Genomic DNA, 27608 nt, shown 5'->3' with positions numbered 1-27608 from the left:
AGAAGGCAAGCCTGCAGAGGCAGTGTGATGCTTTGGGCAATGTTCTGCCGGGAAACCTTGGGTCCTGCCATCCATGTGGACGTTACTTTGACACGTACCACCTACCTGCATTGTTGCAGACCATGTACACCCTTTCATGGAAATGGTATGGCTGTGGCCTCTTTCAGTGGGAAAATGCATTTTTGCTCTGTGCCACAAAGCAAAAATGGTTCAGGAATAGTTTGAGGAGCACAACGACAAGTTTGAGGTATTGACTTGCTGGGTGACATCAGTCGGAAGCATGCCAGCTGCTAGGGACACCTGGGACTCAAGGCAAGTAAGTTTAAAAGCCTGCAACTCCCCTCCAGTTAGTATGAACTGAAGAAGCCTCTTGGATGGGAGGTGAATCATCTTCAATAAACTGAAGTCCAGCTGCCTTCGATACAGCACTTCGAATTATTCTAACCTGGATGACTGAGAACCTTCATCAATAAATAACTATACATCCTCATTTAACCATGTTTTTTAAATATCTGAAACAGCATTTATCATATTTTCAACAAAATTAAGTAGAAATTCATGCTTCACATGGGATAATTAATGATGATTAGGGTTTCAAGGTATTGATTTTTATTTTGTTAAATCGCTGTGAGCTTAAAAATACAGTTGTTGACACTTGTAACAATAGAATATATAATAAAGAAACATCATATTAACTTTTATTAATAATTTATATCACTACATACATGTACATGTTCCAGTATTATTTGCATATACAGGTGACAAATGAGAACATATCCCAGGCAATTCTTGCTCGAAATGTGTGCATTTGGATGACTGGATTCGCAAGGGCATTTGGCTCCTTCCAGTCCTGTCAGATTCTGCACAATGTTACTTCTTGCTTTGACTTGTATGCAATAATGTGTAACTCAATGAAGTCACCAATGTATCAAAATACTGTTCACCATGACTCATCTTACAAATTGAAAACACTTAATGTGTACCTGTTAGACAATGGGAACAATGCACAAAGCAACCTTGCAAACATACATTCTGTATAAACACCTCTTACTAGCTTGACTACAACTAGGATATATGCCTACATACAAACTATGTTAGGGCACAATCTCACCATAATACACAAACATACAAAAATAAAAAGAATCTAACAGCATAATGTGTCATTTAGTCTTGTTAATCTACAGCAAGATATAGCGGGTGAGTCCCCCACCTCGAAGCTCCCGTAGGCGCTGGCAGTGTCGTAACATGTTCAAAATCCCCTGAAATCGTTTGTCCACCTTCAGCTGAGTAAATTCACGAATGTCATCCTCCACCACAAAATACTGACCTGAAAGAAATTGGAAAACCACAGTGAGACCAGTGTCACCAACAGTCTGTCCAGGAAAATCTTTTAAATTTTGGTGTTAACTTCCCACAAATGTGTGAACGCTTTCTCATCTTTTATGCATGCATTTTAACAGCAAATTAATTGCAAAATCTAACCATCTTGGTATGAAATACAGTTCTCCTGCTCCTGTAACTCTTGAAAGCAGTAATTACGGCATTTAATGATTGGGATGACTTTCAGGGCAATATAAAAACATATCTAAATACACAGGGCCAGCACTTGACTGGATTTTTGGGACATTTTCCTTCAAAACAATCCTGCAGGTGTGATTACAATATTGGTTTCAAACTGTAGCCGACCTCTCTTATGTGATCCAATTAATGACATTTAAGCAGTAGAGGGGGGAAGATGAGGAATGCTGTCCCCGCTCTCCATCCACTAGTAGCAGATAGTGTGTTACAAATCACAAGCGGTCGCAATCAGCTCCAACGCACAGTGAAGTCAAGCCAGGCACGGCTGCTCTGCGATCTGGCTGCCTGGTTTATTTTTGACGAAAGCCACAGAGCAGATTGTGCCAACAGGAAGGCAGAGACACAGGAAAAGAGCATCCGGGAGGTGTTCCTAGGTGTGTCGGGGCAGGATGGTGCTCCCATTGGGCCATCCGCCCTGTTAAAAATTAAAGGTCCCATATTGTACTGCTTTTCATCAATTTCACACAGTTGTCAGAGGTCCAACAACTCTAGATTTAATATGCACTGCCCCAAACCCATCCCTTGTCCTGAATTTCAGCTGTCTAGAAGTCGCTCTACTGGGCTCTTCTGACAGCAGTCTGTTTCTGTGCCTGCACCTTTAAATGCTAATGAGCTCTGTCTGTCAACACCTAATTGGAGAGCCCTTCCTGCTATGGAGGGGAAGCCCCTTGCGGTACAGGTAGCATGTGCTAATATTTATGGTAAATGTATATGTATCGCTATGGCTCGTGGAGATTTTTTCATTCAGCCTTACCAGTTTGACCCAGAATGGGACCCAGAAAGAGAGGCTCCTGAAGAAGTACAGACTCTGCGGCTGCAGCAGGACGTTTCAGAATGGTCAGTGTGCCTAAATAATGTTAGTTTGTTCTATGTGTTGTTACAGTTACTACCATGAAGCTAATGGCTAACAGCTAGCGAAAGCTGCGTTTGTCTCCTGACCCTCGTTACTGAAGCGGTCTGATGTTAAGTGGTTAGCACACACATACAAGCTAACACGAACCGTAGCTGGCACGTTAAATATTAAACGCAACCACTGTGTCTTCTGTTGTTCTGCCTCTGGGACAGAATATAGGCACTTATGTTGATTTTTACAACCAACAACAGAGTAATTTGTGTGTCTAACTCTGAGCAATGACATTGTGAAACACTGCTGTCTCACTGCTGGACACACCGAACTTCACCTCGGGGATGAACGCCCTCCTCGTGGATATGTCCTACCACCATGCAGAGGAGGTTGGCCTATGATAATGACCGCTTTCGTTATGTGACGACAGGAGCTGAATCTGAACAGCCTATAGGCGCGCTGGTTTACCAGTGGGTGGGCTGCAGAGACCATGCAGGAATCGCTTCTTTTCGTCATTCTGGGAGTTGGCAGGCTCAGGGAGGACCAGCTTATATATGTAGAGACCAGAGAAAATGTGTTTTTCATAATATGGGACCTTTAACAAGTCACCTATTGCATTTAAGAGACACTTTATAGTGTCTACAATCTGACCTGCAATACCATCATATTTAGAAGTGTTCAGCTGTTCTCTGTACGCATGAGGAAAGTGCCCAAGAGGCCTGCATGGAGTAAACACTACAGAAGGAGTCCCCAAGAAGTACACTGGAGTCATAATTACTGTATATGGTAGTTATAATTGCTATGTATAAAATAAATAAAAGACAACTGTTGCCAGATGACACCTAAGGCCCAGAGAAGGGAGGGAGCTGAGAGTGGGGTGTATTTATAAGGCCTTTTTAGGAGGTGTTCCACTAGTATAATTCAAATATGGAAGCTAATAATGGCAAAAGGTATAGATCAGTCTTGTTGTAGTCTCAAATGTTTCTTATTTGTTTCTCCTAAAATTCCTTAGGAGCAATAGTGAGACTTGAGACTTTACCGCATAAACCTTGCTCCTTTCCAGCACTGGGGAGACATTCTGAAACTTCATTGAGAGCTTGATGAGATCTCCTTTGAAACTTACAACATAGAGCAGTTACCACTTGGTGTCAATCAATTGTTCAAATGATTTCGACAACTAGTCCAGATAATTTAGAGCCACTATTCCTTAAATTGGCTGAACTTACCCTGTCAAATAAAATCCCCAAGGACTGGAGAAGTGCTGTTGTTATTTCACTATTGAAATATGGTGATCCAACCAAATAATTACAGACCAAACGCTCTGTTCTGCCAAAGGTGCTTGAATCTCCAGTCAATTTTCATGTAAAATAATACCTGGCTTCCAATTCCACGCTCTCTGTATTTCAGTCAGGATTTCACAAATTACTGCTACAGTGGCCACAAAGGTCATAAATACCACAACTGAAGCCATCGATAATAAGCAGTGTAGTCTTTCACTGTTAGATTTTTCCTAGGCCTTTGATATTGTTGACCACAATACTCTAATTTGACGTCATTTTATTTTTAAGCTGATGACGGTCATTTACTGCTTTGCACCTACTCGTGCTAGGGCTTCTGCTTACCTTCAGCATGCATTTGAGCACATGAACAATGCTGTCAATTGCAACTCACCCTAAATGCAGATAAAACTAAACTTATGTTCCTTACCACTTCAAAAACATCAGATCTGCATTATCTGTGTAAACTCTTACCATCAGTGGTCAAAAATTGAGCTTGTATCTACTTTTAAATACCAGGTTTTTTTAAAATTGATGACCACTTGACTTTTAGGTAACATTTCCAGTTTATTACAAAAAAGCTGAAACTACGACTGCAAACTTTATTATAGAAAAAAGGTTTGCTTTTTTTTCTTGAGTGACACAGAAATTGCCTGTTATTGGTTATGGCAATGTGTTGTATATTAATGTCTCTAAGTAATTGTTTCCACATGTTGGATAGTGTGCATCACAAGGCTCTGAGATTCATTACAAACTGTGGTTTTCTTACTAATCACTGTGTGTTATCCTAAAAAGTAAAATGATCTGCTTTAGGGGCACGCCACCATCACTGGGATGTTTTTATTTAAAAGGGCATTCTTCCAAATTCCCTGTTTTCTTTTGAACTTGAAATGTGGAAGTCAATTTGTTGTTCCTAAAGTCCAAACTGAATTGGGAAAGAAAGCATTTAGGTTTTCAGCACCCACTGCATGGAACAATCTACAGACCAAACTTGTTTTACCTGATTATTTGAGACCGCTCATTTCTGTCAATTTGTTGGTGTAACGCTGTATTACTGCCATTCTTGGCCAGGTCTACCTTAGTTTCAGTGGGACTAACCTGATTAGATGACGGCTAAATAAAAAAAACATAAATACATAAAATAAATAGAACATCAAAATCAATCAGACAATATAAGCGTGTCATGAAATCTTACTGAATGAGATGTGACAACCAAATCATCTCTAAAGTGCATCATCAAAAGTGAAAGCTGTAAAGGGAAATACCTTTTGTATCCTTGGTCTCCTGGTTCTTAAAGCGCTGGTGCAGCTTGCGTGCATTACTGTTGAGAGACTTCAGCGACTGACGGAGGATCTTGTATTTAGCTGTCACAGCTGTGTTAATACTCTGCACCACAGCATTAACTTGATCATATGTTGCACGTCCTTTCATGTACCTGAGTGAAACACAACATTCAGCCTTTGAAAATAAAATAAAGTTTAAAAAGACACACACACACACAAAAAAACAATCCTTTGGCAATACCAAAACATCTCCTTTTTAACATGCTATATTTACAGGGACAACTGGGGGGTATGATCAAAATTCCATGCCACAATATATGTGGGGTTGTGAGGGCCTGCTTGCAGTTTTATTTATTTATTTTTTATTCATTTATTGTTTTCCCTTTTACAAAGCATTTTAGAAAGAAACACAACATGAAACATGAGGTGTTTTTCGTCACAATATTACAGCAAAGTAGTTAACAAATCAAGTATATCTTGATGTAGAAAAGAAACTTTAACAATAGAAGGGCGTTTCAGGGAAATGTACATTGTCCATTGCTTCCAGATGTCATTGAATTTACATTGCTGGAGCCTTATTGAAAAAGTGATTCTTTCCATTACATACACATCGTAAATAATATCATACCATTCCTCTATAGCTGGAACATCTGGCTTGAGCCATTTCTTTGTAATTGCTTTTCTAGCAGCTAGACTCAGTAAAGAAAAATAGAAAATATTTATAATATTTGGACAGGCCCAGAACAAATGGTGGTAATGGTAGTGGCTTCCTGTGAACAACACAACCTCCAACAGCTAGAAGATCCTGTATAATAGCCATGCTGAGCAGGTATAATGAAATACCTAATGAGACACAAACAACTGAAGGATCTCCATGAGTTTGAGCATGATAATCTCCACTGAAATTCACAGTAATTAATCCAGGTATCTTCTGAAAGGCAGCTGTTGGTTTCCCTGTCCCATTTTTGTTTTACATTGTGGTATTCACTATTTTTATTTCCTGCAGACCTCTATAAAGTCTAGAGATTACTTTAAGCATGGAATCTGTCCTATAAGCTCTGATAAACACTTTTAAAAAACTGTTTTCAAACGCCTTTTGACTTTTTAACATAGTGCTGTTTAGGTGGTGGCGTACCTGAAGAAATCTAAAAAAGTCACTATTGTTTAGACCATGTAAACTTTCAACATCTGAAAGCTCTTCAGTGTTGAATGGTTGAACACGGTACAATATGAGGAGAGACCCCGGCTAACACATCCCCTATAGTTGGCATCCATCTTATTTGGGGCAAAATCAAGATCGTAGCAACACCATTTCAGAATCTTTACCTCTTCTAACATATCGTTTCTAGTGACAGCATTTAACCATGTTTTCAGCGATAAGTTGATCAATTTATTTCCTGTTTCCATCAGGCCTTTAGTTAGTCTTTTATCCCTTATTCTTGCTTGAATTGGAATTGTCCCCGATATGTTTTCTTCAATTTCCCTCCATCTTGCTTTGTAATCTGGGACGCACCAACAGAACAGGATCCTTAACTGAGCCAATATATAATAATCTTTTAGGCATGGAAGAGCCACCCTTATTTTTTGATAATTGAAGAGTTTGGAACCTTACTCTCGTTTTTTTCCCCTGTCAAATGTAACGTGATAATAATTTGTCCCATTCATTGAATTGTTTATCATTAATTTCAATTGGGGAGAATGCCTTTTAGTAAGGTGTCAGAAAGCCACATGTGGAGCAATTCTCTACGGGTTACAGGAAGGAAGATAAGATGACATTTACTGTCCTATATAAACATTGTCACTGACGTGGGAAAGACACGATCAATTCAAACATCAGGGAGTGACTGTTTTGGGAAGAGATGTTTTACGACTGTAAAAGAAGGTAACTTCCTCTTTGTTCTGCATTTTGAGAGCTGGACAGAACGTTCTGACCTTCCTTCCAGGCTGCGTGTTATTAAAGAGATCTGATTCATACACTGAAGTCTAAAATTTTTGGGAGATTTAGTAACTCTCAACCTCACAAGGAGATTTTTTTCCACTACAACATCCCCCAGAGTTCAATTGAATCCAACGTTAAGAAATGGAAGGCATATGGCACATGTGTTAATCTTCCTAGAGCAGGCTTTCCTGTCAAACTGAGTGACCTAAAAGACGGAGACTAGTGAGTGAGGCCACCAACACACCCGGAAGGGGATAAGCTTCAGCAACTGAGATGGGAGAGACTCTGCAGAGCCGTTGCCTGGATTCTTTATCACACGAAGCTTTATGGGAGAGTGGTAAGGAGATGGCCAACTTTTTAACTAACCATTAAATGACAACACCCTTTGTCCTTTTGTTGCATTTACCATATAAAATGCAGAAAATTGCTGCTGCACTGATCAAGTATGTTCCAATAACACCATGAACAAGATCAATCATCACATCATATTATTTTGGATATTAAAGGGATAATACTCACTGAGGGATGCTCTCAAATTCTGGGATAGTGATAAACGCCATCTCCCTGACAACGGTTTTGTTTGACTTTTTGACATCGTCCAACTGGGCAGACTGAATATCCATTGCTTCATTCTGGGTCATTACAGCTTCACTTTCACTGAGAGATGAGAGAAAATTAAAGAGTTAATAGCATTATAATTTTTGGATAACTAGTCTGAAAAAGAAAGAAAACAATCTAGACAGAACCTATGACAGTACAGCTACTCCTGTATAAGGGTGGGCTGACAGTGCAGGAGCATCAGGCAGATTTAATCCCAATTCGCCCTCCAAACAATCGAGGGTGAAATCTGGTCCGAGAACTCTATCGGTCCCAAAGGTCTGCCAAGATCATCTGGTAATATCAGGGGTTCACAGATCTAGTCTTAAATCTCCTCAACAGCTCACAGACCCAATCAGGGCCACCCCAGTAAATATCAAACATGTTTGATATCTAGAAGTTCTCTACTGCCAGATCCAATCTGTCCCCATTTCCTTGGAGAGGAAGAAGGAGAGAGACGGTGCCTGGACGCAGGCAACAGCTTGCCCATGGCCAAATTAGCATAAAGTATAATAACACTGCAAAGAAGAGCGACACCTGTATCAGGTGAATCCATCAATACACATTTAAACTGCAGACCAAGTATCAAAATATGCCAGGTCTTTTGGTGCCAAGTTTCGGTCCCCAGAGGTTAATCATGTGATCAAGATCTGATAATGCTGCCGGTGACTGGCTGTAACATTACACGTGATTGTGGCATGAGGTGTGACCGTACACATTATGACATCTGGGTGTTTCTACTGGTTTCTACCTGTTCATCAAAACATGTACCAGCTGACTGTTCATCTATAATCCATAATCATATGGATGCTGTTATAATGTGTTGTGATTGAGATCCTGACCCACCATGCATCCTGGAAAGTGACAAAGAAGTTTTTTTGCTCCAAATTACATAATTACATTACAGCAGTAAACTCGACGCTGTCGGATTCGCTCACTCAAGGAGAGGGAAAGTTCTAGGGGAAAGTTCACTGAAGTCTCAGTCGGGAGGGCTGACCGTCAGTGATTTTTCCAATACAAGTTGCCAGAAACAGTAACTACAACAACACAATAGCACAATAATGGTAGGAAACAAACACATCGCGAATCAAAGCGCTTTGAGCGGTCTGTAGACTGGATGACAGAGGATGTCCATGCTATATTTTCCGCTTAAAACTGCAGTATTTTTTCCTCAAATAGTTGCCAAAGACACTGCAAGTTAACGCTCACATTAACGTTGCTTTGTGGGTTGAAGTGTGGTACATTTCTGTTATGTACCTCCAGAGGCGGATCAGGGCTTCAGCAAATCTGTCCCACCTCTCCACATCTTAAACTTTCACACAGGGCGGAGTATCGGTGCATGATTCCTGTACTCATAGGGCAGTGTGAATGGGGCTAATGTCTGGCTCCAGAACGGTCGGGCTAGTCTACACTGCTGAAGTCTGCCAGCACAGAAAAACAGCCAATTCATCTTCATCATCCTCATCTTCATTATTATTATTATTATTATTGTTGTTGTTATTTGGGGGCTATTGCTGGCAAGCCACCATTTTAGAAAATCACAAGTTTCTATTTCTCTTTTGTTTCAAAATACTCAATGACGAATGTTCTATTCAAACTAAAATTCCCACAATGTGTTTCTGAGATATCATGCTCATGGGAACGGGAAACCTTAGGGTATTATTGATTTTGCCCTTTAGCCATCTAAATGCAATCAGTTAATCCTTGAATCTAGGTGGATTTGCCAAATTTGAGGAAATTCCCTCGTTGAGTTTCTGTGATTACTGTTCATGACAATGCATAGGTGTGATTGGCAAAGGACAAAAAAGCAGGAAAATTTACGGCTCCTCCATGTCTCTCTTTACATTTTATTCTGTCCCATTGTTGGCTTCAGCTAAGAAAGAAATAGTTTTTCCCCTAGATTTTTTTGTAGCAGCGGTGCTCTGAGTTGGCAGCCTAGCAAGACTAGGGGGGTCTGGGGGCATGCCCCCCTGGAAGAAAAATTTGAAAAATAACCCCTTAAATGATGACTTATGAGTTTTTGAAAAAAAAAAAAAAAAAAAAAAAAAATCATTTTCAGAATTCCAGAATCAGAATCTAAGACATGAGACAAAATAGTGTGGAAGTTGACATTGCTGCTTAAAAATATGTTAACCTTTTCAGCATTACAGAACTTTACCATGACATGGAAGCTATTGAGAAAAAAAAAAAAAATCATGATTTCTGCATATTGATATTCATACAAAAGAGGAAGCATTAAAGTAATAAAAAGAGCTGTGTCTCATTTCTCCAGTTTACTAGTACAATCTGCTGCTGGATTGGAGTCAGCAGGCCACATGACATGGAGGATATTGAAAAAACTGCAGTTATTTTGTTACAATATATTTATGCCAAGTAATTTAATGACGGTCTCTAAATCAGTCTCCAGTGATTCAGCACGAGGCTCTGGGAGGTGAGCTAACCGTCCTGCTGCTGCTCACATTGGGCGAGCCTCAGTAAAGCTGTGGCTAGACCCGAGTGAATATCAGCCGAATATCCAACCTGACACTAACTTTACCCCAGTTCGATGAGTCGCCCGTTGCAGCCTTTGAATAGGATGACTAGGATTTCAGTCACTCAACTTAAAAGATGCCTTGTAGAAATTATACAAATAGCAGTAATGACAATAATAATCGATTTCAAGATAACTTACGGTGTAGCGCTTACAATGTGTGTGCAACTTAAATTCGCCATTCGCCCATTATGATTTACAAGAACCTAATTTTCAGGTCGGAAAAGCCGCATTTGCGGATTTATCCAGAAGAATCACACCCCTGAGAATGAGAAGCACAGCAACCTTGTCCTTTGACCGCCAGGATTGAAATTTTATCCTTGCGTACAGTTGACTATTGTGCAAAATTTTAAGACGTTCCCTCATATCATTCTTGAGATATCAGACCATCAAGCAAATATCATATCGAAGTATCATAGATATGTCCTCACTTATCTGGGCCTTTCTTCCGAGGTATGTGTGCCGGTATGTTGTCCATAATATGATGGACATCCTCCAAATCCCTCTTGAATGAATCCTCAAGTTCCTGGAACACAAACATTCTCTATCATTGTGTATGTCTTAAGTCATTTTGAAACAGTTCTTCACCAAAAAGCACAGATCATAAATGTCCCCATTACCACATACAGTATTTAGGGCCTAGTCGCAGTGCAAGGGCCCACTTGAAACGCAAGGAATTATTTTCCATCCTTCCGTCTGTTCTTTTTTTTGCCTTCTCTACCTACCGTAAATCACCTTTTTTAGGGCCTAAACATGCACAAATACTTTACAGAAAATTTAGAAGTAGTGGAAATTGAAAATGTAGCCCCTGGGACTACTCTGGCATACATACAATTTCAGTAAACAAACAATTTATCTCACACCTAGACCTACAAAAAAAGTATATTTGTGCCATGACCCAAACCCAATAGGAAGCCAGCGATTTTGAATTTAGTGCTTATTTCTATGTGTTGGACTTCAGCTTTAACCTTAAAGTGAAACTCTTGCCAAAAAGCAACCGAGGCTTTATTTACGATTGAATATGAGTCAAACCTTTGTGTACAAGCATAATTACGACGAAAGATGCACTTTTAAGATTTACCGTAGTTCCGTTTTCGGGCACGTTAATTTTGAACGGGAGTTCTAGGGGTACTGATACTGGATACTGGCATCAAAATCACTAAGTTTAGAACAAAGCTCGACACAACATGAAACTTTGCTCGTAGCATCACCAGGGTCTCTACTCATGAACACGAACAGTGACAACATTGTTTGTGTACACAGAGTTTATGAAAAAGAAAGTTTTTGAACTACTCACATTAGCTGCTGCATCTCCGGTGCGCAGCCCTCATGGCAGGCAAAAAGTGTTGATCCCTGAGTACGATCTTACCCGAAGGTTTGACTCATATACATTCACAAATAAAGCCTGAAAAAAAAGCTTGAGCTTTCAGGCATGGCCGGTACATGTCAAATATCAATGTTTCCCAAGCAAACAGGAAGTTGCTATATATATATATATATATATATATATATATATATATATATATATATATATATATATATATATATATATATATATATATATATATATATATATATATATATATATATATATATATATATATATAGATATATATAGATAGATAGATATAGATAGATATAGATATAGATATATAGATATATATATAGATATATAGATATATATATATATACATACATACATACATACATACATACATACATACATACATATAAATATACACACACACACATACATATATATGTCGAGCGTGTGCTCAACAGGATTAACAGGCTATTGTAAGGCTCATAGCTCATGACAGGCTGTAACATGGACATGTACATTATGAACAGAAAAACTGCTGGAATACGTTTCTGTCTCCACCAGTGAGGGAGTAAGCGTATGCTCGATGGATTGACTAGTTTGGTCTAGCTACCGGAAGACACGGATGTCAACAAACCGGTATGTAGCTCCTTGCACAAACATGCTGTTTCAACTACTTTTTATTCATTTTGAGTCATGCATGCTACAGTGCTGTGTTGTAAGGTGTCTGCTGATGTTGCATAACTTTTGGGGTGAGATGTGGAGCATGTTAAGAAGCTTAAAACATAGTGTAAAGTTCTGACCCTATGCTGTTAGCTGTCAATGCTAACTCTCCATTCACGGAGGCCTGTAATGGTTGGACCAAATGTGTTCGCGTCTTCGGTACTGACAAGCCAAGGGTAGCTTGAGCAATGAAGCTGCATGATTAAATCGACCGAAGTTCTCCTTTAATGTATGTCGTGGGCTTGTTGAGCTCTGCAGTGATTGGCTCTGGTGTGCACTTGGCTATGGTGTGCAGTGATTGGCTCTGGTGCGCACGTGACTATGGTGGCTATGGTTAGCAATGCTAGCAGAATTTGTAAAGCATTTCTGAAATTATTTATTAACGGTATCATCATAGTCCAAATAAATGCGACGTTGCACACCCTTGAACCAAGCAGCAGCCATGTTGAAACTCTCAGGTCAGTCTGATCCTGATCTGCAGAGATATTTGAGGCAAACACACACAGACAGACAGAGAGTCCTTGCTTTTATAGAGAGATTACCGTAACCATTTTGTAAGAGGTATTTAAGTGAATAAGTGTTGGAAATCATTCCTAGGGTTTCTTGGATGGTCTGGACACATTTCAACCCAATGCAGTGAAAATAAAGAATACACATGCAAAGAATCACATAAATGATGACAGTTAAAATGTAATCATTGCCTACAGTAAATGCATAACTAAAATGATATTTGGGGCTTCCCTGCATTTATATTGTCCATAAAAATACAATGCTGATGAGGTTCAATTTAGGCAGCAACGGAAGCAAACTAAAAAGGGGTTAACGGCTGTTTGGACCTGGTGCACAACTGCATTAATTTTACAATAAAACAGCAGCATGAAGTGGAGACTTTACAATGGCATAAACTTCACAACCTACAGCCTCCAGTTTACCTTGAGATGGGTTAGTCGCTCTTTCTGTTGACTAACACATTTTTCAAACTCCTCCAGAAGTCTCTCGAGTGCACAGAGTTCTTGTCCAACTTTCTTAATCTTATTTTGAGGCAATTCTTAAGTTTGGAGACAAGAAGAAAACAAAATACACATGATTAGGGTTGGGTAACAGTTGGATTTTATCAATTCAGGTTCTTCAGGGTCAAAACTGGTTACATATTTACTTCACCTCAATTGGGGTGAGGTACCGAGGTATCCGGGAACCTATTTGTAAAGATTTTAAGGACCCCAAAGGTCCCTGGCACTTAGGGTAAATGAAACCTTTGGGATATGGAGAGAAAATTAGGGCCCAGACATTGAGGGTTCTAGGTCCAGAATGACCTCTGAGGACTGTCCATGTAAGGAAGCTTTTGTTTTTGCAGAGATATTTAATATGTTATTATCATAATGGCCTGAGCTCCAAGTTTGCCAGGGGACAAACACTCCCCAACACCAAAGAGGTCCAGAGGTCCAAGGGCTTTGAAATAATCGAAAACTCATCTGATGCCTCACCGTTATCCCGCTGTTGAGATGAAATTCTTATAAAGAACATGTTTCATGTATTTTTATGAGAATTTGCCCTACAGGAGTTCAGCCAATTTGGATTATGTTTTAGATGACGGCTGTGCATACAGATGCGAAAACCAGCAGCACTTTTAATCTTCACAATACCCTACCCTATACTCTACCCTTTTTGGTGTATTTCATTTTACTTTCTCGCCTTTATGCCCCCTTCTATAGCACACTTTGTCTACAATAGAAATGACCACAAGAAGATTTCCACAAGTTGCATATGCCAAGCGGCCAGCTAGACCAGTGGGACAAAACGTCACTAAATGCGACATGACTGCACAAAAGAGGACAGATAGCCGGGATCAAAGATAAGTTGACCCAACTTGGACCAAGAGGTGTATAAAGTATTTATAGGGACTAGGTTTTAAAAAGTAGTCCCTGGGTGAACGTGCCATCGCTGGAGGCAAACCAGATTACATGCAGTTTATCCGTGAGCCACTTTGGGCTTTAAACAACCAGGAAACGAGAAGTTTCCTTGAAAGAGTGTATACCATAAACATGCACCATTTATGAACATCAGTTATGTATAAGTTGTGTTAAAATGACAATTAAATGTTAGTATGATGTGAGGTACAGTTAAAAATTCTCCAACAATCTGTAGGAAAAAATAGCAAGGCAGAGTTAAAGTGGGTAAACAATACGGGTCACATTCAAGTTGTTTAAGCTTTAAATATTGGTTTCTGTCTCCCTTATAGTACTTTAAATATTATTGATTTAAAAAGTTATGATGATAGTATTTTGAATATTCATGAACATTATCCTGTATGACACCTATAGTTTTATCAAATGGGTCTCAAACAACTTAAAACACCTTGTCTGATAATAAGATTTAATTATTACATGAATAAAAAAAGGCAGAAACTACTTTGATGAGCATTTCAAGCTATTTTCCATTTTTGTCAACCTTAGCCGTCACTGGCCCTAAGACATCATTTTGAAACTAGAATTACATTTGTGAAGGAACCAATAAGCAGAACTGGAATAAAAATGTCTTGCTAATACCCATGGAATCGAAATTTTGGAATTGGTTCAAACTTGGAGCCAGTTTTCCTCACATAAGCTTAATCTAATAAGTAAAACAGAAGGTAGGCCAATGTTACCAGTCCTGATGCATATCATTCAGTGTGTCATACCAACGACTGACAGATCCAGCATGCATTGTAAGGATGATATCCTGACATGAATGTGGTGGCCAATATCCTCCAGCTCACTCATTTTCCTGAAAGACAGACACATTCATTCATTGATTTACACATCATTAATAGTTACCCAATCCATTTTATGGGTACAGCCTTTAAGAGCTGTAACATTACTTATAACATAGTTCCTTAGGTTAGATAAGGGGTAATATGAAACTGGATTTTACAAGCAACATACATTGTAATGAATAAAAAAATACATCAGATTAAAAAAAATCTTATTAAATAGATATCAAATATAAAACATGTTTACATAAACCACTGTTTGTCAAGAACTGCATGGTGCCTACCCCTGTTTTGCAGTAACACAGGACTACATTAACTGGCAACCGTCAGCCGAATGGGTCTGTGGTCGCCGCAAACAAGCACAACCTTTATGAAATGCACTTACTCAACTTTGCTGTCTGTTTGAGTAAACATGATTCACATAGATGAACTATGGAGCCCTTTAAAATGAAACTGAGTAAAAATAAAATGATGTACGGGACTCGAACTTAGACTCATTGAGGGAAGAAGCAACCTGTTACGGGATGACCAATCCACTACGCCATACAAACAATGGCTTGAGTGACAGTATAGCCTCTCAGCATATGCAGTAGTAGTAGTACACCGATTCCCCGCTTCTGTCTCAGTCAGTGTGTTTACATGCACAGCTTAGTCAGACACAAACTAGGTGCACAATGGTGCTCTTTCTTGCAGTGATTTCAGAGGAAAGACGCCGCCGCCGCCGCCCGTCTACTTCCAGTTCACGGCTCCGGGGAAAAATCTTGCACGTGCGCAGAATACAAAGTCCGATCCGATCCGCTGGAAGGTATACAAGCAGGAGTAATGTGACTATCAATCGAATAATCTAGGTGCTTTAATCCGACTTTGAGAATTTTAGTCAGAGTAAGGTGTATACATGCATCTTAAAGATCCGATCATAGTCGGACTAACCCAGTAATTTGGTTTTCTTAAGTGTCATGTAAACGCACTGAATGTGAACACAAAAAGAACTGAGTTCTTTTTCTGTTGGTCCAATTTTGGTCCACTTACCAAGTTTGGTTCACTTAAAAGGGACTACTGTATATGTGAAAACACCCTCAGAGGCAACGGATCCACTGACAGATGAAACGACCTCCGGATACAGACAAAAGGGTTCCTAACCATTTTTATCGTAGGGTATAAATGGGCTTTTACACAGCGGTTCGTCTAGGCTGAGATGCTTCGCTATTGGCAGAGAATTGGCGAACCACCACTCCAGAGATAAGTCAATGCAGCGTCGCTGTGTAAAAAGGGCTATTGCCTCTTCCCTAAATGAGCCTAAGCTCCAGTCCTGTATATTATGTTATTTTGTCTGTTTCATTTAAAAGGGTTCAAAAGTTCTTCTATGTGAAGAATTTTTACTCAACCAAACAGCAAAGACGAGTACGTGTATTTCATAAAGGTTATGCTTACGTGTTATAAAACTGTATGTTTACCCAAACAGTGACAAGAAAAAAGTACTTTTAATAAAGGTTTATTAGAGATACGCATTCACAGGAAGACCAACTCTCCCTTTACCTGTTGACAACGTCTTCCATAACAACCCAACAACCAGCAACTTTGATACATTGCCTGACACGTTTACTGTAACAGGAGCCCAAACACGTATCAGATATGTTTTGTACAGAGAAAACCTTAACAAAAACACATATTACAGGACAGCTACGTCTTCTCGTCCCGTTTCAACATCTGTTGTAGCTACGGCGTCCACAGACGCATTCGGCTGACGGTCGATAGAACATCGTCCCGTGTTACTCCGAAACCTCCCTATTCATTATAGAACAGCGTCGTTTATCACAGTGCTGCTACTCGTTCCGCCACTTATCATCGCCCCGGTGGAAAAACAGACACGAAAGCAGACACCACACCGACTGAGTCCGTAGATCTACCCGTAAGCTGAAACGGCGCAGTTTAAGGTAACTTACACAGAGTTGTGTCTTCTGTTGGCCCGCTGCTTCTCTTCCTCCCTCACTTGAGTTTGAATTTCAAATGTGAGACGTAACGGCCAACGACGAAGATACGCCTCCTCCGGTGGGTCAGCCCATAGACATATATATACATAGACGCCTCATTGAGCGGGTTGGCCCGCTGCTGCGATACGTCGACGTCGCCGCCATATTGGAGGAGGCAGCTCCGCCCCGTGAACTAATACAAGTAAATGGAGTGAAATTTCTAAATCTCCTTCTGCACAGTGCTATAAATTAATGTCTCTCATTTACACATTCACATACGTACGGATATATTCAGGGAACAGAGAGGAACCAAAAACAACGTCTGTACCGTTCTCTGATGATTATAAACGTTAACTACTCCGTATATACAGGTCGGCACCAAACCACAGGATGGATTTTATAATGTTTTTATGAGTGTTTACAGCTGCGGATGTCTGTAACAATGTTACTGTGATGATACATGACAGTTAAATATTGAATCCTTCCATAATAACCAGATCCTGACATGTAAACGTGACATTTGTGTGAATAAAAAGCACCAATGTCGTGTTAATAAATACAGTGATTTTTGATGATCTAAGTACTGATAATAAAAATCATGGCGATGTATATGTCTATGGATCAGCCCTCGTGAGTTTCTTCTTCTTCTTCTTCTTCTTCTTCTTCTTCTTCTTATTATTATTATTATTATTATTATTATTATTATTATTATTCTTTTGGATTTGATTGGTGGCTGGCATCCAGCTTATAGGTGCATTTCCACCACCTACCAGACTGGAGTGTGGTACATATAAAAAACAAAATAAATAAAATAAAATAAATACATAAACAAACAAACAAACAAACAAACAAACAAACAAACAAACATAAAACCTTAAACCCTGTCCATTAACCCTGTTTCCCTCAACTACTTATTCACATACCTCCTAATGCTTTCTGATCTTTCAGTGGTGATTTCAGCTCTCTCTTCTCTCTCTCATATCCCTTGCATTCCATAAGAACATGCTGCACAGAATAAGGATGGTCACACAGTCTACATTTTCCAGAATGATGTTTACCAATTCCTTGTACCTTGCTATTAAGCTTCGCATGTCCTAATCTGAGGCGGTTAATGACCGCCTCCTCTTTCCTACTCCCGCCCACCGCTCCTCCTTTCCCCACCTGTTTTTGTAGACTGTAAAAGTGTCTTCCTGTCTCATTTATATCCCAATATTCCTGCCAAACCTTTTGCATTTATGTTTTAATGATTGCCTTTCCTTCTGCTTTCCCTAGTGGGATACTGTTCACTCTTTGTGACCTGAGTGCTTGTTTTACTAGTATGTCTGCATCCTCATTGCCCTCAACCTCTGCAAGGGCAGGAACCCTCAGAAAACAGACCGTCCTCCCCCTGTTGTGAAGGCTGTAAAGCATTTGATGGATCTCTATGATTAGATCTTGCCTGCATGACTTCATGGTCATGGTAATACCAGTGAGGGCTGCCTAGCTATCTGATGCAATGAGTGCATTGGCCCTGTTGTCTCTCCCTACCCATCTCAGTGTGAGTGTGATAGCCAGGAGTTCAACTGTGTACACTGATGCATGAACTGTTGCTCTTTCCTAAAGTGCCACTTTAAACTCTGGAATGTAAACCGCAGCTCCAGTGCGCCCATTTTCTGGCTCTTTTGATTCATCTGTAAATATTACTACTCTATTTGCATAATTCTGCTCAATATACTTCTGCCCTATTACTCCAATATCTCCCTGCCCTCTCTTCTTTATTCTTAGAGGTTCTTCCTCCATCTTGCAGAGCTGCAACTGGAGAGGTCTTAAATGCCCACTATATATCCTGAGACCTTTAGCCTGCTCCACATCTAGCTTCTTAAGGTGACTTTTGGCTGCTGACATATATGCAACACTTCCATAATCTAATCTGGCTCTCATCATGATTTTATATATATTTAATTGCTACTTCCTGGATGCACCCCAATCATGACCTGATAAGCATCTCAAGAGGTCATTAACATTTTTAAACTTATCTTTTGTCCTCTCAATGTGCTGCCTCCAGGTAAGCTTTTCATCAAACAGCAAATGACTTTCACTTGTTCCAGCGTTTCACCATATAGCTTTATTGATATTTCTTTGTGGCATTTTGCAAAACATATCACTTGCATTTTTGCAACTGATAGCTTAAACCCCCACCTATTTGCCCACTGCTCCACTGTATCATCCGCTGCCTGCAGCTTCTTCTGCAGATACTTCTGATTCCTCCCCCTTACCCACAATGCCCCATCATCAGCAAATAATGATTTACTTATTCGTCCCCCCGCCTCCTCAAAGATGTCATTAATCATACAGTTAAAAAGAATTGGACTCCCCTGTAGCGTTCCATTTTAGACCTTATATATTGGTGAGTACTCTTTACCTACTCTGATCTCTATTGTCCTCCCAAACAGGAAGCCCAACACCCAGTTATACATCTTCCCTCCCACTCCCAACTTATCCAGTTTGATTAGCAGGCCTTCTTTCCACAACATGTCATACACTTATTCTATGTCAAAAAACACAGCAACCACTATCTCTTTATTTGTCTGTGCTTTCCTGATGTCTGACTCTACGCACAATACTGAGTCCATTGTATTTCTCCTTTTACGAAACCCACTCTGACACGAAGAAAATAAATCTTTATTTTCTATTGAATAAATCAACCTCTCTGTTACCATCTTTTCCATAGTTTTCCCTAATTGAGATGTCAGCGCAGTTGGTCTGTAGTTTGATGGGTCTGATGCATCTTTACCTGCTTTTAAAATTGGCACTATAACCGAGGGCTTCCATGTAACTGGAATCTCCCCTAACTCCCATACTTTGTTAATTGATTTCAACATTACCTCTAATGACCTGTCATCCATGTTATCTAACATACAGTAGCAGGTGTCATCTTTCCCTGGCGCTGACTGCCCGGTGCTGGGGATGGCCTTCCTCAGCTCATACATACTGAATAGAAGATCCAGATTCTCTTCCGTTGTTGGGTTTTTCTTGTTAACCCATGTGTTTTGAGCCAGCATAGTGCTCCTTTGCTGTTTAGCCTCTGCTGATAGATTTCCTGAACTATGAACTTTAATTAGTGCTTCAACCAATAGCATCGCCTTTTCTATTCCACTAACCGCTGTTCTGCTGTTACTTGTCAGTATTGGGATTCTTGTATTCCTTCTTATTCCACTCATTTTCCTGATCATTCCCCAAACATCTGACAGCTGTACTTCCCAACCTATCTCACTACAATGTTGCCTCTAGTATAGCTGCTCCAACCGTCCTTCTAATCACTGCTTGTGAGCTTTTATACTGGACTAGCGACTCCATAGAATGATGTTTATTTAACAGCCTAAATGCCCTGTTCCATTCTTTAACTGCTTGTCTGTAGTTTTTTTTTATCCTTCCACGGCACATTCTTTTTGTTTCTGCACCCTGATGTTTTTGGTATCGACTCATTTGCTGATTTTATTATGGCTGTGACAACTCCTTCATTCAACTCATCCACATGTGCCCATATTCCTCTTTATGTAATTGTTCATGTAATCATTTCCTACTCAATTCTTGAAAGCTTTCCCAATTATCAATTTTCCATCTTGGCAATCTCATGTCTTCATTCAGTTGCAACTCTCTACTCCAATCTTAATATTGGGTGGATAGTGGTCTCTGCCCATTAATGTTTCATTTAGCACCTCCCAAGCAGTGATACTGGCTATTTCATTTGATGTCATTGTTAAACCAGTCACACTCTCCTTATTTTGTACACAGTCATACCTCGTTCCCCTCCTGTCATTCACACATACTAATCCTTTATCTTCTATAAATTCCTCTACTATTAAGCCATTTACATCAGTTCTGTCACTCCCCCATAGAGTGCCATGTGCATTAAAATCTCTGCACCACACTACTTTCCCCTGCACTTCCCCATCACCATATTCAATATATCTACACTTAATTTGTGGCATGGATTGTAGTAATTAATTAATGCTAGCTCATATTTGCCTGTCCAAATCTATACTGTTATGGATTCACATTCTCTTCCTACTTGATCAGTTCTGAACCTTGTTCCATTTCTAACAAACATGGCCACCCCACCACCTTTCCCCATCTTCCTGTCATTCCTTATAGCCGTGCATCCTTGTATTATGAAATCCCATTGCACCCTCAGCCATGTTTCTTGCACACAAATTATACTGGGTTTATCCTGCAGATCTGAGACAAACTTCTTAAGCTCTTGCAGAGTGACTCAGTCAGGGTAACTCCCCCTACATCTATTGTTTTTACAATGATTATTATTAGGGCCCGATCAGGGAACCTGCGAGGTCCCTATTGTTTTTCTAGGGATTATTAGGGCCCAAGCAGGTCTCGACCTGCGAGGTCCCTATTGTTTTTCAAAGGATTATTTGTTTTTATTCGGGCCCGAGCAGGGAACCTGCAAGGTCCCTATTGTTTTTACAATGGTTATTATTATTAGGACCTGAGCAGGGAACCTGCGAGGAAAGAAGCAAGAAAGAAAGAATTCCTAGGAATACAGCTTAGCTGCCCGGAACCTAATTTCCCTATTATTTTTCAAATGATTATTATTATTAGGGCCCGAGCAGGGAACCTGCAAGGACCCTATTTTTTTTCAAATTATTCTTTATTAGTGCCAGAGCGAGGAACCTACAAAGACTATTGTTTTTCAAATGATTCTTTATTATTATTTTCTGTTATTTTTTTGCATTTTTCACTGCCTAACCCTAACCCCAACATTTACCAAACTTGGAATATAAGTCACACCTGGTGAAAAATGTTCTAATCTATGTCCTGAATTTCCACCACTAGGTGCCACTACAATCAAGGGAAGTGCGTTTTGGCTTATAACTTCCATATACTTTGTCGCACATTCAAAAACCTTATATCCATGTGTTCAGTGAATTGTGCTGAATCTCGTGGCATAGGCCCATTTCCGCCAACCGTTTCTTGGCACACAGTATCTGTGGACCCTCCTGATACAAAGTTATTAAAACAATTTTGATAGTCCAAAGAATACTCAAGTTATTAAATAACAACTTCCTGCAGAATTCATTCCAAACAGGAAGTGTTGCATATCTTCACATTGGTGTGGTCGAATGACATGAAACTCAAGTTCCTACTCCCCCATAAGCCCCTAAGGCCCGGTGCAAAAATTTTAGGCGATGACCATAAGGTGGTGCTCTTTAAATTGAAGTAATTTATATCTCCACAACGCGAAACTTAGTAAAATTATTGTCAGTACCCTCTTGAGGACAGCTGACGAAGGGTTTACCAATCCGCCGCTAGGTGGTGCTCTGGTGGCAATCTGATTTAATATTTGACACTGAGCCCATACCATAACACTTATGGAAATGAAATTCATAGAGGTGCTATAGAATGGCCCCTGTGACTTACATACCAAAAATGACCAGCAGGTGGCACTATTTTCAATGCCAGAGCTGAAGGCTGTGCAGAAGGAGCGGAGGAGAGGGGAAGAACAGCTACAGGAGGAAGATGGATAACCAGCTGCAGCAGAGAAACGTCAGTGGAGTCTGGAAAAGCCTTAAAACCATCTCAGGGCAGAGGACTCCAGACTCCCAGGCTGTGGGGGATCATACGTGGGTTAACGACATGAACCTGGCACCCACCCCTCCCCCGGCCCAGCCATCTCTGCTGCTCACGACCATCTCTTCCACCCACCCAACATTCACCCTCCCCCCACATCCAATACTCAGCTCCGTTCTGTCCCTCTTGTCTCTCCAGGTGAGAAATTAGTTGAGGGAGATGAAGTTGAAGAAGGCTACGGGTCCAGATGGGATCAGCTCCAGGCTGCTCAAGTCCTGTGCAGACCAGCTGTGCAGGATTGTGGAATATATATATTCAACATGAGCCTGAAGCTGGGAAAAGTGCCACTGCTGTGGAAAACCTCCTGCGTGGTACCTGTACCAAAGATCCCTCACCCAAAAGACTTCAACAGCTACAGACCAGTTGCTCTCACTTCACACCTGATGAAGACCCTGGAGTGGCTGGTCCTCGTCCATCTCCGCCCTCTGTTGGGTCCTTTTATGGACCCTCTCCAGTTTGCATATCAACCCAGCATCGAAGTGGACAACGCCATCATCTTCCTCCTGGACAGATCACTGTCTCACCTGGAGAAGCCTGGAAGCACTGTGAGGATTATGTTCTTTGTTTCTCCAGTGCTTTCAACACTATACAGCCTGCACTCTTGGGGGACAAGCTGGAGCTCGCAGGGATGAACTAACACCTCACATCCTGGATCCTGGATTACCTCACTAACCAGCGAGGTTAACCGAACTCGGAACTATGTGTCCTGGCCCCTTTCCTGTTCACCCTATACACCGCAGACTTCTACCACCAATCACCTCACTGCCATCTACAGAAGTTCTCTGATGACTCTGCTATTGGCAGCCTCATCAAGGACGGGTATGACAGAGCCTACAGAGAACTTACTCAGGACTTCGTGGACTGGTGCCAGCGGAACCACCTCCAGCTCAACGCTGGGAAAACCAAAGAGCTGGTGGTGGATTTCTGCAGGCACAAACAACCCTGCACACAGGCGAACATCCCGGGAACAGACATTGAGGTGGTAACATCTTACAGTACCTGGGAGTCAACCTGAACAATAAACTGGATTGGACTGATCACACTGCAGCTACATATAAGAAAGGTCAGAGCAGACTGAATCTGCTAAGGAAGCTCAGATCGTTTGGGGTGCAGGGGGCACTCCTGACCTCTTTCTATGACTCTGTGGTGGTATCAGCCATTTTCTATGGCGTAGTCTGCTGGAGCAGCAGCATCTCAGCAGCAGACGGGAGGAGACTTGATAAACTTATCAAGAAGGCCAGCTCCATCCTGGGATGCCCTCTTGACTCAGTGCAGGTGGTGGGAGAGAGCAGGATGATGGACAAGCTGTCATCGCTGCTGGTGTAGGAGTCCCGCCCCCTGCAGGACACTATCTCAGCACTGGGCAGCTCCTTCAGCAACAGACTGATACACCCTAAGTGTGTGAAAGAGAGCTATTGCAGGTCCTTCCTTCTTGCTGCTGTCAGACTTTACAACCAGAACAGCTCCCAATAGCCTATAAACCTCATCCTGTACCCTGCACTGTGCAGTATGTCTGCACAAGGTCACTTCTATTTTTGCATCAGGTCAATTTCCTTAACACCCTTATTTATTCCATATTTATTATCTGTATTTAAAATCTATGTATAAAAAAACAAAACAAAACAAAAAACTGCTGTTAATTTTGCACTATATCTTGTAAATATGTACACGTCTATTTCTTCCCTTTTTAATTTTATTGCGTATTTTTACTATTGTTCCTGTTCTTGTGATATGTTTCTGTTTTTGTAATATTCTGCTGTGACAAACAAATTTCCCCGTCTGCGGGACATTAAAGGATTTCTGAGTCTGATTCTGATTCTGAGCAATGTGGCCCGCCCTCCAGTAGGCTCACCACCAGCAGGAGGGTTCAGAAGGGGCCAGTGCTATGTGATTTCATCTTCATTAAGGTTGCATAAATGTTACTGATGTCTTGACTTATATCCCAAGATTGATGTTCATCTGTGTGTTCCTCGCCATCTTGGTCCTGTGGGGTGTCGTAAATGAACATAAATGTCTTTTAATATCTCTGCAGGCCAAGGACTTTAAGAGTTCCAACATTTCCCCTGTCCGAGACTGTTTATCCACCGAGTGCAGTGTTAATTTCTCTGGTTAAATATCTCTAAACAGGATAAAAGTAGCAGAACAGTGCGGAGCCCACCACACCATGACCTTCTCACGCAGTGCGTCATGTGACCCCCCTGTATAATGTTCTTCGACATTAAATGAAGTTGCATTTTATTTCATAAATGTGATCTAACAAAGGTAAAGGCTGTTATATACATACATACATACATACATACATACATACATACATACATACATATATATATATATATATATATATATATATATATATATATATATATATATATATATATATATATATATATATATATATATATATATACTTCCCTGTACAACTTTGGACGACCACACAAACGCATTCACTTGTTATCCCTCATGGTCTCTTTTCTTTATCTCACCCATGCTCACAAATACAGTGTGTATGCCTTTTTAACATTCTTAAATGTTTTTAACCATTTTCAGCATTTTTACCTTTTTTGTTTTTTTTACCATGAACTTAACATTTTACAACACAATGACATGTATTTTAAACACTTTTTCCAAACCAGTCCTATTGCTTATTAATTTGTGCATATTTTTCAGTTGGCTACACCTTTCTAAATGTGTTATGTCCTCAACAGACTTTTAATCTTTTAACTCCACAACAGGAAGTGAGTATGCCTCTATCTAGCCCTTTCCAATCTTTTTGGTAAAGCCTCTACAACAGTGCCTGGCTGATCTCTGGCTTTACCTGGCTAGTCATTTGTTAACATAACCACTGGTTTCACTGTTGTTTTGGGACAAGTTTCAGGTTTTTCTATTACACCTGCCAAATCACTCAAAACCACTTCCATGGTGGCCTCCACTACGATAGGTGTGTACAGGACCACAATGTGTCATGACACACAAACAGACTCACAAAGTGGAGACGTTACCAGCCAACTATAAATACACAGCAGAGGATCTTGCTTTCTTGTGTAGAGCTTAACCATGTAGTACAGCTAGCCTGGATGAAATATGTGTTGTGTGGTTGTTTTGTTTAAGGATTACATTTAAAGAAACCACTCCCAACTGCCCTTTGTTGCACTTTTATGTTGAAACTGCTCTTAATGGCCCTCATTTATCAAACAAACATACGGCACAAAACCGTGCGTATGACCATTTCCACGCAAGCTTCAGCATTTTTCAATATGGACGTGAGCGGAAGCTACGATCAGATCTCATGTCAGGTCTGAGCTCTTGTACACAAATTTGAGTCTGTGGATTTGTGGTGCAGCACAGCAAAATCTGGCTGAGAATAATTAACAAACCTCAGCTGTCATTAAACATAAGCAGTCACATATTTAGAACAGATCAAAATGGATTCTTAAAATGAATAAAACAAACAAACAAAAAATCCATAAAAAAAGCCCACGTTTTTACTGATACCACTTTTTAAAAAATTAAACCATATGATGTGCAAAATAGCCTAAGATGACAACTAATTATTACACATTAAAATCTGAAATAATCATAAATACAAGCAGAAATGTGTGTTTGGAAATTAGCTCATGGCAAAATTGTGTAATTGTTTTTGTTTTTTTCCAATGGGTGTGACACAACCGGAACAAAAATTGAAAGCACCTCTTGAGATAATCATCGTTCCACTGTGGTTGGCCAGATGTTTATTCATTCCCCTATTTAAACAGATGCTTTTGACAGCTTGTTTTGGCCGAACAATACGCACGTGTCAGATGTGAGCGCGTTTTCAGAGACCGCAGGGATCCCCTCATGGAGAGTGATGCTTGACTGATTAGTCGCTTTCGGCTCCCAAGGCATGTGCTTATTGATTTATGCAACAATTTTGATGCTCGTTTGAAGAGGGAAAATGCCTTACCTGTACCAGTGCAGGTGCTCGCCACTCTGGGGTTTTTGGCCACCGTGACCTTTCAGCGGGAGATCGGAGACAGGGCTGGGGTCTCCCAGCCAACCATCAGCAGGACGATGCCAGAAGTGTTAGCTGCAATAAAATCCCTCTCCCGAAAGTACATTCGGTTCCCATACAATGATGCCCAGCAATCTGTGATTAGAGGTTTCTGGGTTTCCAAATGTGGTTGGAGCAACTGATTGTACTCATGTGCATCTGAAGGCACCATCCATGAATGATTACGCATTCATCTATCGCAAAAATTACCACTCGATAAATGTACAGGTGATTTGTGATGCCAAGCTATCACTTTTAAACATTGTGCCCAGGGACACACACGATTCTTTTATATTTCAAAAAAGTTGTGTTGGTGCGCGGCTGCAGGAGGGCGCACTGCAGAGCCAAAGTCATCTTCTCAGTAAGTGGCTACCCTCGACAAATTGCATTAAATTAAACAAGATATCAGATGATTAACATTTTGGTATGGTTCTTCTAGGTGACAAGGGTTTTCCTCTAACAGAATACCTAATAACCCCGCTGGCAAACCCCGCTACAGAGCAGGAACACAGGTTCAACAGTGCGCACACTCGCACACAGGGAGAACGCTGCTGTATACCCCAGAGAAAGTGTGCGATATCATTTTGGCCTGTCCAGTTTTGCACAACATTGCACTGGTGAATGGAGTGCCTTTTGATATGCCTGCGCAGCCAGATGAGCCAATGCCCATGGAACCATGGCCAGCACAGCCTCCACTGGGGGATATACGGAAGAGACAGGACCTCATTCATCGCTTTTAAAAACGTAAAGCATACATTACACTCTTGCAAATGCTCTGCGGTATTTAATCAGTAATGTGAAGTATTGTTGGTGAAATTGGCTAAAGGCATAATAAAACAGACAGTGGACAACATTTAGTCATTTAAACATTTTATTACGGCTTTTTTAGAGTTTCATTTATTTCTTTTAGTGTGTCGTTTATTGCCTCAAGTGCGCCGACAACTGAGGCCAATAACCTGCACATCTCTACTTGTCTCTCCAGGACCTCTGCCGTGATGAGGTTTGGTCTGGGCGCAGCACGGGGCAGAGAGCACACGCTCACTCTCGGCAGCATTGGGACCGCTCTGGGGAGGAGACCTGGCTGATATCATGCTGGTGCCTGGCTCTGAAACATTTAAAAATACAATAAAATGTCACCCATGTAA

General features: G+C 40.6%; 1 protein-coding gene and 1 long non-coding RNA gene across 3 annotated transcripts; one reads left to right on the top strand and one right to left on the bottom strand.

Annotated features, from left to right (window-relative positions):
- Positions 1–592: 592 nt before the first annotated feature.
- On the bottom strand, positions 593–16955 carry ska1 (spindle and kinetochore associated complex subunit 1). 2 transcript variants are annotated; one of them, XM_037108365.1, is made up of 7 exons: positions 16785–16955; positions 14770–14855; positions 13025–13140; positions 10480–10574; positions 7441–7578; positions 4965–5134; positions 593–1327 (listed from the first exon to the last, which is right to left on the bottom strand). In XM_037108365.1, the coding sequence occupies exons 2-7, from the start codon at positions 14849–14851 to the stop codon at positions 1179–1181; spliced, it is 750 nt and encodes a 249-aa protein (XP_036964260.1). In that variant the 5' UTR covers positions 14852–14855; positions 16785–16955; the 3' UTR covers positions 593–1178. The 2 variants fall into 2 exon arrangements, with proteins under 2 accessions (XP_036964260.1, XP_036964261.1); XM_037108366.1 differs by having other exon boundaries at positions 14737–14855; positions 16785–16808.
- LOC119025057 lies at positions 16606–27608 on the top strand. Its single transcript, XR_005076683.1, has 2 exons — positions 16606–16775; positions 27446–27608. It is a non-coding gene; the product is annotated as an uncharacterized LOC119025057 (long non-coding RNA).

The sequence above is a fragment of the Acanthopagrus latus genome, chromosome 8 (assembly GCF_904848185.1).
Source record: "Acanthopagrus latus isolate v.2019 chromosome 8, fAcaLat1.1, whole genome shotgun sequence".
Classification (NCBI taxonomy): Eukaryota; Metazoa; Chordata; class Actinopteri; order Spariformes; family Sparidae; genus Acanthopagrus; species Acanthopagrus latus.
Note: the sequence above shows the minus strand (reverse complement) of the source record. Positions and strands in the feature narration are given on the sequence as shown.